Raw genomic sequence first — 12,709 nt, 5'->3', positions numbered from 1 at the left:
CCCTTAATGAAGAGCGCTCTGCAAGTCTTTACCCCCCCCCCCTCGTCACAATGGCTGTTATTCAATGTTCTGTTGTCCCTTAGTGACGTTACCGGCTGGTCAGTATCAATGTGGACATCAGACTGGAGAAATTATACAGAGACAAACACACAGACACACACACACACACAGACACACACACACACACAGACACACACTTACATGACGATGAGGTTGGCGGTGCTGGAGTGTTCCTTGAGCAGTTCGTTCAGGCGGACCTGGCGATTGGTCTGAGGAAGCGGGGAACAAAAAGAAGACAAAAGAACGTATTTGAGCGGTAAGACCTTAAGGGGTTTATAAACGATGACCTTTATTTGGAGACATTAAGAAGTTAAACCTAAAATGTGTTCATGGGAATGACTAACATACACCTGACTAGTCTTAAAAAAAAAATCTTGATATTGTCGAATGTGTATAATATACATACAAGACAATACACTTCTTAAGGGCCCGCAGAGAAGAAATAAGAAAGAAATAAAGTATTTTCAGCCGTCAATAAGCCACACTACACAACTGCATTTCACCCAACGGCTTACATCATAAACAGCTATTTAAAAAACAGCACCACAATGAAACAAAACCCTCCACTGAGGACTACAATGCCAGGAGGCTTCGTTCCCGCCAGCAGCTCTACAAATGTGGAATCCTCCCCAAGGGGATAACAACTATGTTCCCCAAACTAGTTGCGTCACGGTGTCATGTTCGACCGCGCCAAACGGCATTCCGTAGCAGATCTCCATCACATGGACGGTTACGAGGCTGCTTTTACAAACGGAGGGAGAGGTATATGCGCGTGTGTACGTGCAAGCGTGTGTGGGTGCGTGTGCGTTTGTTGAGGTGCGTACGCGTGTACATGTGTGTATGTTTGTGTGCGCGTGTACGTTTGTTGAGGTGCGTGTGTCCGTGTGTGTATATGTGTACGTATGCGTGCGTGTGTGTATGTTTGTGTGCGCGTGTACGTTTGTTGAGGTGCGTGTGTCCGTGTGTGTATATGTGTACGTATGCGTGCGTGTGTGTATGTTTGTGTGCGCGTGTACGTTTGTTGAGGTGCGTGTGTCCGTGTGTGTATATGTATGCGTGCGTGTGTGTATGTTTGTGTGCGCGTGTACGTTTGTTGAGGTGCGTGTGTCCGTGTGTGTATATGTATGCGTGCGTGTGTGTATGTTTGTGTGCGCGTGTACGTTTGTTGAGGTGCGTGCGACCGTGTGTGTATATGTGTACGTATGCGTGCGTGTGTGTATGTTTGTGTGCGCGTGTACGTTTGTTGAGGTGCGTGTGTCCGTGGGTGTATATGTCTACGTATGCGTGCATGTGTGTCTGTGTGTGTGTGTGTGTACACGCGTCTACGTGCGTATGTACGTGCGCGTGTCATACCTTGGCGCGGTACAGCTCCAGCTCGTTGTCGGTGATCCTCCAGGGCTCGCTGTTCTTCAGCCGCTCCGCCGCCTCCTGCTCCATGTCGTCCTCCTTCAGCCGGTACGGCTCGATCATGTCCTCGAACGCGGTGATGCTGAGGCGCAGCCATGACAACCACAACAGTTACAGATACCTCAATCCTCTGAGAAGAGGCCTCATTCAGACCATCGGTGAAACCGCAAATCAAGGGTTCAAAGAAATTATACGACTATTTAAGCACTTCCAATTCAGAAATGTAGTTGTGTGTATTGGTTAAGCGGCAATAAAGATATGCCATATGGTGATAACATTTTAAACTACTTTCTTTTTGGCAAATAATTCGTTTTGATTTGTTGTGTATGGTTTAGTGCTTCTAGGGTAGCCCTCTCTTCGTTCTACTGCCCTCTGTGGGAAGACAGTGAACTGAAGGTCAATCGCATTTCCTGTTCTTATGCACACAGCCACCACGGGCGCACACACACACACACACACACACACACACACACACACACACACACACACACACACACACACACACACACACACACACACACACACACACACACACACACACACACACACACACACACACACACACACACACACAATCACTAATGGACTTTCCTGGTGACTATGACTTTCAGTGGTGCTACGTCACTCAATATTTCCGTAACAACCCAACCCAAAGAGAAAAGGGCTTTCTACAACAATCTCACCTCTCCTTCTTTGGCTTGGTGTTAATGTCCCCAAGGACGGTGATGTCAGAGAAGTCGATACGGAACTTGCTGAGGAGGGTCGCCATGCTGAACGGGGAGAAGAACAACTTCTAGTTAATACCTGTACGACGCTCCATACAAGATTACCCGTGGACATAAATACTGGACGGATCTCTCGCTGTAATAGTTCAAACTTCTCCTACGAAAAAGGTGCATATGGATATGGAACAAACACAATTCGACTGCTCAATTCAAAGTGGTATGCCCCGAGTTTCGTAGGGGGTAGTAGTGGGTGAATAACAGCAATGTGCCCGAAATCGGTGAAAGGATTTTCAGTGCACCAGCGAATCTGAAATCAAACGTGTGCAAGACCTTTGGGTCTTATTAGAAGGAGGGGAATATTGATAAAAGCTTCGCTGTTTTTTTTAAATTGTGTAGGACAGCGATCAAGTCTATAAGTATAGCGATCAAGCGATCAAGTATATAATAGACATGTAGTTCTAAATTTATAAATGTGACTTCCAATTTTTCCCCATGCCATAAAGAAATAAATATAAAAACCTAAGATTCCATGTCCCTATACCATATATATTTGAAAGTAGGCAATGTCTCTTTTATAGAAGGCTTACTTCAATTAATAGAAAATGAATGTTAACGTTAAACGAACATTAACCGCATCTATCAGATCGATTCATACCTCATCAAATCGCACTGGATCGTTAGAACATTGAATCGAATCGTTCCATATGTTAGTCTGAGAACTAAACAGGAAACCTACCAAAATGTACTATATTAACAACATCGATATCCATGTGTTTAATGATACAATTTAGGGCAGTGTTTTGAATGAGATGCATATTATGTATCCATCAACAACAAAAATGTGTTGTAATGTTTTACAAGCAGGGCTTATTCTCAAGGAGTATGCAGCACTAGTTTTGGGTATCTCAAAATGGTCAACAAGGGTGTTGATTAGATGGCAAACGGCGCAGGATAATTTCTCTTGACATACACAAAGAATGGCATAGTAGCCAGTGCGTGGCTAAGTTTATCTCACCCATTGAGACAGCGGGCAGCTGCGTTGGACAATCAGAGAAAGAATGGAAAGTGTGTGTTTGTCCGTGAGAGGGAGAGAGATTGAAAGACAGACATCAGAGAGCCAATGCAGTCAGACAGCTCTTCAATGGGCTCTAGGAGCCTAATGAGTGCCAGGAAGACGTTCCCTAAGCTATTACACTTCAACCAGCCCCGCTATGTTGATATAAACCCAGATGGCTTAATGGACTGCTGCAGCTCCGGCCAAATTCAGAACCTTCTATCAGCATGATGCAGAAGGAGCCTGGATTAGCCCGGCTCTTTCAATCCAGGTCCAGGTTTTCATTGGACGGCCAGTGAAGTGACAAGTAGACACTCGTGTTCGGGCTCTCCAGCTGAACAGAGACAGCTGTGGCAACCCATCAAAGACACCAGTCCCCAGTAGTTAGTTCCCGCACCCTTACATCCCCAAGAGAGGTGCAGCCAGAACCTGATTGTCAAGAGCCAACTGTAACAGCTAAGGTCACTGCTTGTTCCCAGTCTGGGTCGATGTGTGCAACACTAGCAATGCTATCAACACTGCTTGCCACTAGCACAAGTGGTTGCTAGCAAACAAAGCTCGCTGCTCGCAACACTTGCTATACTAGCAACAATGGTTGCCACTAGCACACTGGTGGGTCCTCGCAACACCAGCAGGTGCTAGCAACACTTGTGGGTGCTAGCAACACCAGCTGTTGTTAGTACCACCTGCCACTGCTAGCAACACTAGCCGCGGTGAGCAACACTAGTCTGGCTACCATGTGAAGAATTGTTGTGTTTGGGGCATGATAATCAGGCCAAAACAAATGTAATGCAATTCTGTTCTGTTGTAAATTAACATGTAAACCTACCTGGTTCAAAATGAGCTAGAGGAATGTGGCTGTGGAAGTGAAAGTGAAAGTGCACAGGACTTACACTCTGCGGTCGTGGTCAATCCTGTTGATCTTGCCTCCGATGAAGACGCGGATCTTGCAGTCCTTCCACCTCTTCTTGTTGATCAACAGGTAGGGGATCAGCAGAGTCAGGCCTGGTGGAGGACAAGCAGAGACAACGTCAAACCGTCTATCCTTTCCTTCTTGGGTTAGGTTTACTTCTTGGTCATGTAACATTTTCACTACAACTTTGTCAAAAATTTCATTTTTGAATATCCATTTTCTTTTACTACAAAGGCCAAACCTCATATGCCTTAATCTTTTTGTATATGCTATGGTCGAAGGTGGCTTGGTCGATACTTAAGAAACTAAGTTGGCCGATTTCTGCAGTAAAAGTGCAGAATTGAGCACAGCCTATTTCCACTAAAATCAATCATTTTTACAAATAAGAAATTGAAACATAAAGCATAGGTAAAATATATATAATTATATGATATTCTTGTACATATATCAGCCCTGTGTCCCAAAATCTGCAAATATCAGAATGAATAAGTATAATATTGAAATTCCTTGGCTTTTAACAAAAAAAGTTAAACATTTTGGTCGTTTCCAACCATTTTTCCAACAAATACCCATTGCCAAAATGAGTCAACCATCTACAGTTAACTATGAGTTAAGGGCTCGCCCAGGAGTGGTCCTCACCTCCGTCGTCAAACAGCCACCACACATCCACGGTGCCCTTGCCCTGCTTCTTCTGGAACTGCTGGCTGGCCTCCAGTAACCTCTGGTCGGACACGTTCAGCGGCATGGACGGGCTCTTCTTATCTGGAGGGGTGCCAAGCACACGTCACACAGCAGAACGGCCCAGGACATTCTGAGTCTCCCCCCCACGCAAAACACACATACCAATGTATAAATAACAATATCTGGAAATAGCTGAATTAATGAGCTGTATTTTGATACAATTTGGAAATTGGTTGGCTTTTAACAAAAAAGTAAGACATCGTCGTAGCAAATACCAATCCAAAGATGCAATTTCCCAAATGTTGCATGACATTGATGTAAATTATGTAAGGACTAGAAATGAAATTGCCCTATTCAACAATAAATGGTTTGTTTTAAGTTTCATAGAATTACATTATCGAATGCAGAGTTCTATGCGAGGGAGATCAATAAGTCTGAATTAGAAAGCTAGTGATCAAGTCCTTTAACCAAGCAATACACAAAGGACTCCCAGGGGAGATGAAAGGGTGTTCACGCAGACGAGCAGAGACTTTGAAGATCGTTCAGAAGAAGAAGGCACACCACAACACCCCGTAAAAATAAATGAATTCCACTCAGGACTAGTTGAACACAGCATAACACACCGCTTCCGGAGGAGCGCTACAAGCTAGAAGCTAAACACGGATACAGAAGACAGAAAGATATCGGAGGGGGAAACAAGCTTCCTTGGAGAGGAGACTGGCTGGAATGCCGGAAACACTAAGCAGAGAGAGAAAGGAGATGTAAGACAGAGAGAGCAAGACGTACACTCCCAGGAACAAAGTCATGTTAAGTGTCAGGTGACAGAGACAAAAGGGTGGTAGGATTTGCAAGAAGTCTGTTTGGTTATGGACCGGCAAGGAGCTATGAGAACCAAGTCCCGCAGTTGAGATCAAGCAAAGAGGAAGAGAAGTTAGAGAGAAGCGAGAGAGAGGTCGAATATTAGCAATCAACACGAAAAAGGAAAAAAGGCTTGAAAATAAACACAAAAAAACAGAATATCCTGCCTTTTCCCAACAGTGGCTGTGTCGGAGCTTTGCCGTCGTCATCTTCATCTGTGCGATGGAAAAAAGTGAGACAAAACAAGGCACAAACAGAAAAAAAAAGTATTTGTGGTTAAAATTGGATAGATGTTGCCGTGCTAAATAATAAATACAAAATCATAAAGCTGGCGTGTGGCTCTACCTTCAAAAAGAAACTGACAAATATAAAAGTAGGTGGCAAAAATGCAACTGCATCATTCTCAGAACTAAACAAGAAAAATATGGAACTGAAAACTGTCAGAATGGCATCCAATTCCTTTTCCATCAGTGTCGAGTGGAAACTGGAGCATTTCTGTTAAAATTCACCCCGGATATCTATATTTCTGACACGCTCATGAGCCAAGGCAATAGAAAGCACTGCCAATTCCTTCTTATGAGCAAAATCAAAGTGGATTGGCTGCAGCGCGATGTTCCTGCTCACACAGTGTCATTTTTCCAACACGCTCGAAAGGTTTACTGAGAGAAGGTGAGACGAGGCCAGGACGGTGTGGAAAAACTACCTCACTATGGGAGCTCTGGACGGGCTGCAACACATTCAATTAGGTTTGTTCTCTGTGCACAGGATTTTCTTTTTCCAATAAAACATCAATATTTCACCACACACGGACGCACATACAACCGACACACTGTTACACTCCATGCAGGGATTTCTGTAAGTGTCAGCGGATTTCTAGTGAATAAAGGCCAGGGCAGCAGAGGCCCTGAGTTGGAAGGAGAACAGGGGGGGGGGGGGGTCAGTGACGGATGTATGGGACAACTCTCTAAACAGCTTCTCACACAATGTGGGAACAGCAGATGTGCTTTGCAGGCTTATGGTCTCGTGGGAGGAACATACACACACATGGATGTGCGCTTGCACGCTTGTGTGCAAATAGAAAGCGTGCAAAATGCGTAAACAGTGCAGAGACGCACACACAGGCACACAGACACACACAGACACACACATCTGTGACCCGACGCACTCAACTCTGTGGGATGTGAACGATTACAGCCCAGAGTGGTAACTTCCTGTCAGAGGAGCATGTGTTTGTTTGGGAGTGCAAACAGAACGAACACATGCTACCGAGTGACACTTTAAAAAGGGCCATAGAGCTTTGATCTTCTCCCATGGTCATGGCGGCACTGTGAGACGGACGATGTTGGTGGCCCGCGATGACGTTTCTTTTGTATCGGTATGGAGTTAATAGAAGGAGGAGAGCGTGAAGGTCTACAAACCTTTTTGAACGGCGGGGCTGTTCTGCAGACTCGTGGCCTTGGAGGAGAGTTTGGAGGAGTCTCCGTCAGAGTCCTTGCTCATGTCTATGGACACCACAACGTCCTTCACAGCGGAGGTCTTCTCCTGAGACGACAGCAGCTCGTCTTGGAGAGAACACGCAAAAGGTTAAATGTGGGCCAAAAGCTAGGGGCCAGACAGAGAAAGGCCATTTATTAATTCAGTATATACGGTATGAATACAGTTGCACGCAAATTAGGGTTGCCGCGGTATACGGTATTACCGGTGTTACCGGTGTTGAGGCCAACACCGATTACTTGATTTTTATTTTATTTTTTTTGTAATAAGAAACAAATTCAGTAAAAATGATTAATATAATTATAATTAAGAAAATTAAAATGTGTAGAATAGGCCACAGTTCTGCTCTGTGCGGGAGAATTGGCGCGCCGAGAATTGACGCGCTTCCTTACAAGACCGGTAACCATAGCAACGCTGGTAAACAAACCCAGAGAAGCCCAATCCCTACGTGAGCTCCCCGCGCTACGGCCATCCGGAGGCGCACAGAGCTTTTGGCCGTGATATTATGATGCATAAAATTATATTATACTATTATATATAGAACATTATAAGACGCCGAGAATTGGCGCGCTGCCAGCCGCTGTCACCGAGTGTGAGAGGAGAGTTGACGGAGAAGATGGCGGTTGACCTATAGTTTCAAAGTTAATACAGTTTATACCGGTGTTGACACGAGCGTATTACTCGGTGTGAAAATGTCCACACCGCGGCAACCCTAACGCAAATCACATCTTTTGTACATAATTTGGGCATTTAAAAATAAGATTCAGTGTACTATGGTGTAGCAAACTTTAAAAGGGGCAAAGTGAGAGAGTGAGTGAGGGTTACCTTGTCCCTGAATGTGGGAGACATCCAGTCCTTCCTTCAGGCGCAGAATGACGGCACCGTACTGGAAGTCGAAGGCATCGCTGAAAAGGAGACATTGTTCAAATGTTGGCCAGTGTCCAGGTTCCACTACGGCCATTATTTATTTAACCTTTTTAAAGACCCAGAGTAGGGTTTCCGACCGACCCCAAAAAAAGAACGAAAGAAAGCCGTGTAAAACAAAACTGCTGCCACTGCACTGCAAACCAACGCAGAGATGGAAAACCAACATATTGAAGGGTTTTTAATATACACCGCAGCCCAATTATCGTTGACCCTCCACTCTTCAACGCCATAAGCCTCACCAGTTCACACTCACTGGAGACCCGGCTGAAATCCTCCAGGTCACGGTCTCCCATGACTCATTACGGAGCGTGCGCGGATAAAAAGGTCAAGCGCCATGCCCGCCGAGTGCCTTAATCCCGTGCTGCAGAGCTCCTCACTGATGCACGCGAGGAGGGAGCTCCGGGTGTTTTAACAAGCCCCCCGCCGTGGCGTGATCGCCCCAGACGAGCAGCAGTGGTACTCACTGGATCATGTTGATGTAGGTCTCCACGTTCATCATGTCCCCGTCCCTCCAGTCGTTCTTGTAGCCAAACACCAGGGTGTTGGGGCGCAGGCGGCCCAGTCCAGCGGCCTGGGGGGGGGGGGGGGGACAGGACAGATAGTAATTTAATAAAACCTAAACCTTTTAAGAATTACTCAACGTTGTTCAATTCGATTTTTCAGTTTTATTTGTATAGCCCTTAATCACCAGTCTCAAAGGGCTTAGCAGGCTGAATATTTATGACACCCCCCCTGACGCAAGCCCTCAAAAGCGCAAGAATAAACCTCCCTAGTTATCATTGACTATTTAGTTGAACTCGGTATCTCACGCCTGCGTCACTAGCAACTCAAGTTCCCCCGGCCCAGTCTTATCTTATCACACGGCTACGTGGGTGGCCGTTTCAAACGAAATGGCAGTTTAATCTGCCCATTTATCATCCTCGGTGCTTTCGGCTTCGCCGGCCCTCAATGGGGCAAGGCGTCAACACCGTTCGCCCTTTTGTTCCCACAGAGGCAATGAGGCAAACACTGTCCTCAACCCCCCCCCCCCCCCCCCGACCCGACCTCCCATAATGCACCCTAATTTAGCCTTCGTCCCCTCCCAAGCAGTGCTGTTTGAGCCAGCCGCTGGGGTGTGATGGATGGCCAGCTGAGAGGAGTCTGACCTGCAGCAGATACTGAGTGCCCTGTCGCAGGTCGTCGGCGAACACGGGCGTGTAGAAGGCCTTGGTCTCGTTCCGGAGCAGCCAGCGCTGGAAGCGCGAGTGGTCAGCCGCCAGCTCCTTGAAGTTGGGCCGCCGGGATCCCTGAGGGCCGAGGGGGGGGGGGCAAAGACGGCAGTTAGGAAAATACAATAAAAGACACAGAGAATGGAATCGGTTACCATGTAGGAGGGAGGGACAGACGACGGACTTGGGTTTAATAGTTTGTTATGAGAAGAGATTTAAAAAGTAGCACTGTATAATATATGTTGTTAAGTATAATAATGTTCAATATATAAAGTTACCTTTATTTACTCCAAAAAAAGGGTTTGGAACTAGGGGTCGATAACGACCTAAGAACAAGGCATGTCTGGGGTATGACTCATTTATCCTTCTTCGTCGGTGCCAACGGCTAGTGCTCACGCCCAAAGGGCCCTAATGATGTTGATAAAGTTCATCTATCTCGTGTTCTTTAGAAAGCCTGCCTGTACTCGGTGAAATGTGTTTTTTATAGGGGGCACATGGGAGCAAGAGATTTGGACACTGAGTGCATCATTTCCTGTGGCGATTCACGCTGGTCAGCCACTGTTCTGTTCTGACCCTTAAGTGCGTTAAATGTAGTAAGCATCTCGGAACATCAATAATATAGTCAGTGCTAACCCAGATACATAAATTAGCGACGGCTGGTATTGGCTGATTAGCCTTCAAGAACCCTGTTTTGTGATTAGTGCCAACATTTGTGCATAGTTTATTCCAAAAATGCTCTAGACATCCGACAGCTATGAGCTTGTGAAATGCCAAAGAATGAATATCTGTTTATGAAATCACTGAGCGCCTGCCTCCGCATGAGACAATATCTATTTCCGACTGCTCCCGGCTCAATTCTCCCCAATCGGGGCATATCTTCCATGATGGTGTGGGGAATTCATCTCGCCCGTCAATCAAAGCTCTATGGACACGACACTTCTTATTCAGAGAAACTTAAAGAGGGAGGCGCCTGCTTTTGGGTTGGTCTCTTCAACCATTTCATAACGAATATCTGAAAAGGTATTGATGGACAACAACAGCATCATTTTAGGCAGCGTGCAAAACCAGGCGGGATGGTACGGTACTCGTTCTAAATCAGTAAGCCTCCACTGTTCAGTTCGGAAGAACGTGCGACTTTGACAGCAATTGTCAAATCAATGTCATTTTCTCAGGAGCATTTGATGAGATCAATTCCCAAAAGGGATTGGAGTGAATCGACTGATGGTTTAAGAGTAGATGCCGTTTATGTGCAAATGTGAGCATTACCACTTATTCAAATTGACAGACGTCATTTGTGGAGCCATTGAACACACTTGGCCCACTTCTGAAGAAGGAAGTTCCAAGAACCTGGTGCTTTCCCTAGGGGACTTTTGATTTATTGAATGTTGCAATAATTTGAAGTATTCAATAAATAAATGAACGTTTTCCATGAATAGCTATTATATCAGACACTTCCATAAAGCTTGTGTACAAATGTTGTGTCATTTGGATCGGTGGTCATTTGAATCTTTAGGTTTTCCCCCAACTGTACGGTAATCGATACACACCGACCTTATTGGTCAAAGGGCCATAAAATAGTACCCCTGATCGGCCAAGTGGTAGGAAACCTTTCGGAGACGTGCTGTGTCTCTCCTGGCTTCACTCAAACATCTGTTAACAACTTGATTTGTCAACTAACCCTGTTTAACAGATTCTTCCAAAGAGCATTCAAGAGTATGCGTGCCGTTGCCAAGAAAGTAAACAATTGCAGCAGCAGTTGAGCCCAATTTAGCTCAATTCGGTAGCGGCAGCAAGAAACGCCTCTTCCACCATTTTGGGTGATTACTTCATCTTCAACTTCCCCCATGGCCTGATCTACCACAAGCGTAACATGTCTGTTCGTATCAGTGCGTGTACTAGGCTGCTACCAGCTTAGGGTACGGCTACCAAAGTGCTACTGCCATTTTTCACATTTGTAGCGCTAGACACACCAAAATGTACCAGCAAACTGTTCTGATACGATGCTTTTACTGAAGCCAGGCTATTTACATCCCCACACCCAAATTGTCCAACAGCATAAATAGGTTGACTGTTGACTTAGCTGTATCTCCATGTCCATTCTGCCCCCCCCCCCACTGACCCTCCATGCATACACACTGTGCACACACCCCCCCCTTACCCAAGCCACCACAAGGTGATCCCAAAGATATTCTGTGATGAGTCACCAGGTTGACTGTTGATAGCGCCTGGGGCGCACAATAATGGCCTATAATAGTTTGAACAAAATAACACACATTCCCCAGACCCTCCTCGTTGGTACTCACGGTGCGAACGTGGCCACAGATCATCAAGCCCACGTTCTTGGTGAAGCTGTGCACCAGGTTCAGCAGGGCGGGGCGAGAGTTGGGGTAGCCAGTCATCACCAAACACTGGGGCCTGATGGCGGGAGAGACACACACACATTAAGCAATGACAGAAGGGTTGTTATTCGAAGCACCAGCAGTTGCAATGCGGCAACAGAAACAAAAACAGCTACGAGGGATGCTACTTTTCTTTTTACATTTTCATCCGCATTCCCAGTGACCTTGATGAAGGTGGTCTCGCTGATCGGCCAGTGAGATATATACAAACTGGCTTGGGAAGGCAGCATCCAGCCCACATCAAAGCAAATATGTTAAGTACCACCGGATTTAAATGGGGGTGGGTGGGGGGCAATGGAACAGGGAGCAGAGAGTAAAATACTAGTCATTTTCATCACGTCAGATGGCTCCTAATCCTTTTGTTGGGTTTATCGCCATGGGAACCGTGCTAAAGATTCACTGCTTATCCCAAACACTGCCAACTCGAGCATACTGCTGCACGAGGAAACAAATTGGACTGAAAAAATAAAAGACATGTAGAATGTCGATATTTTGGTTGGATTTTTTCGTTTGCATATTCCAAGGTAAGGACAAAAAAAAAAAAAAAAAAAAAAAAAAAAAGCTATGATTTCTTACACATATAATAAAAAAAATTGAAAAAAAAACACAGTCTCCACAGTAACACAGTTGACATTCTACATTCTATTTTCTCCAAAGCAAGTTAGTCTGCATTCCCCAATTGTCTCATGCGTACACACAGTCCCTACTTCAGCAGCTACGCAAACCATAGACTACAACCCGCTGTGTATCTCGCTCACAACAACAACTGAGAACTCTGGCCAGGAGGACTGGAACAAGCAGCCCCAGCCATTGGGCAGACGGCGCCGTTCACTGATTAGAAGGCCTTTCACCAATTGAAGGGCGAATCTGTTCCGAATGTAATCCCGTTGCGTAGTTCCTTGGATTTTCTCTGGAAATCCCCTATAGGGTTGCCAACTAGGGATTATTTTTTTTGGCCATTGGATCATTCTTTCAGTTCTGGT

At 45.7% G+C, this 12,709-nt stretch overlaps 2 protein-coding genes across 6 annotated transcripts in view; one reads left to right on the top strand and one right to left on the bottom strand.

Moving 5' to 3' along the window:
• LOC132455842 (protein crumbs homolog 1-like) overlaps positions 1-12,709 on the top strand; it is a 140,772-nt gene that overhangs the window by 81,361 nt on the left and 46,702 nt on the right. The gene's annotated exons all lie outside the window — the stretch shown is intronic.
• Positions 1-12,709, bottom strand: part of slc12a2 (solute carrier family 12 member 2) — a 38,458-nt gene that overhangs the window by 4,074 nt on the left and 21,675 nt on the right. For 4 of the 5 annotated variants that reach the window (XM_060049855.1, XM_060049857.1, XM_060049854.1 and 1 more), the window contains exons 17-27: positions 11,631-11,742; positions 9,265-9,405; positions 8,584-8,690; positions 8,018-8,097; positions 7,117-7,260; positions 5,866-5,913; positions 4,799-4,921; positions 4,140-4,251; positions 2,151-2,237; positions 1,414-1,549; positions 202-269 (exon numbers count right to left, since the gene is read on the bottom strand). In XM_060049855.1, the coding sequence (XP_059905838.1) occupies positions 202-269; positions 1,414-1,549; positions 2,151-2,237; positions 4,140-4,251; positions 4,799-4,921; positions 5,866-5,913; positions 7,117-7,260; positions 8,018-8,097; positions 8,584-8,690; positions 9,265-9,405; positions 11,631-11,742 (1,158 nt within the window). The remainder of the gene's footprint in view (positions 1-201; positions 270-1,413; positions 1,550-2,150; positions 2,238-4,139; positions 4,252-4,798; positions 4,922-5,865; positions 5,914-7,116; positions 7,261-8,017; positions 8,098-8,583; positions 8,691-9,264; positions 9,406-11,630; positions 11,743-12,709) is intronic. The other variant, XM_060049856.1, reaches the window with a different exon arrangement.

This window comes from Gadus macrocephalus, chromosome 4 (assembly GCF_031168955.1).
Source record: "Gadus macrocephalus chromosome 4, ASM3116895v1".
Classification (NCBI taxonomy): Eukaryota; Metazoa; Chordata; class Actinopteri; order Gadiformes; family Gadidae; genus Gadus; species Gadus macrocephalus.
This window is presented reverse-complemented; position numbering and strand designations above follow the sequence as displayed.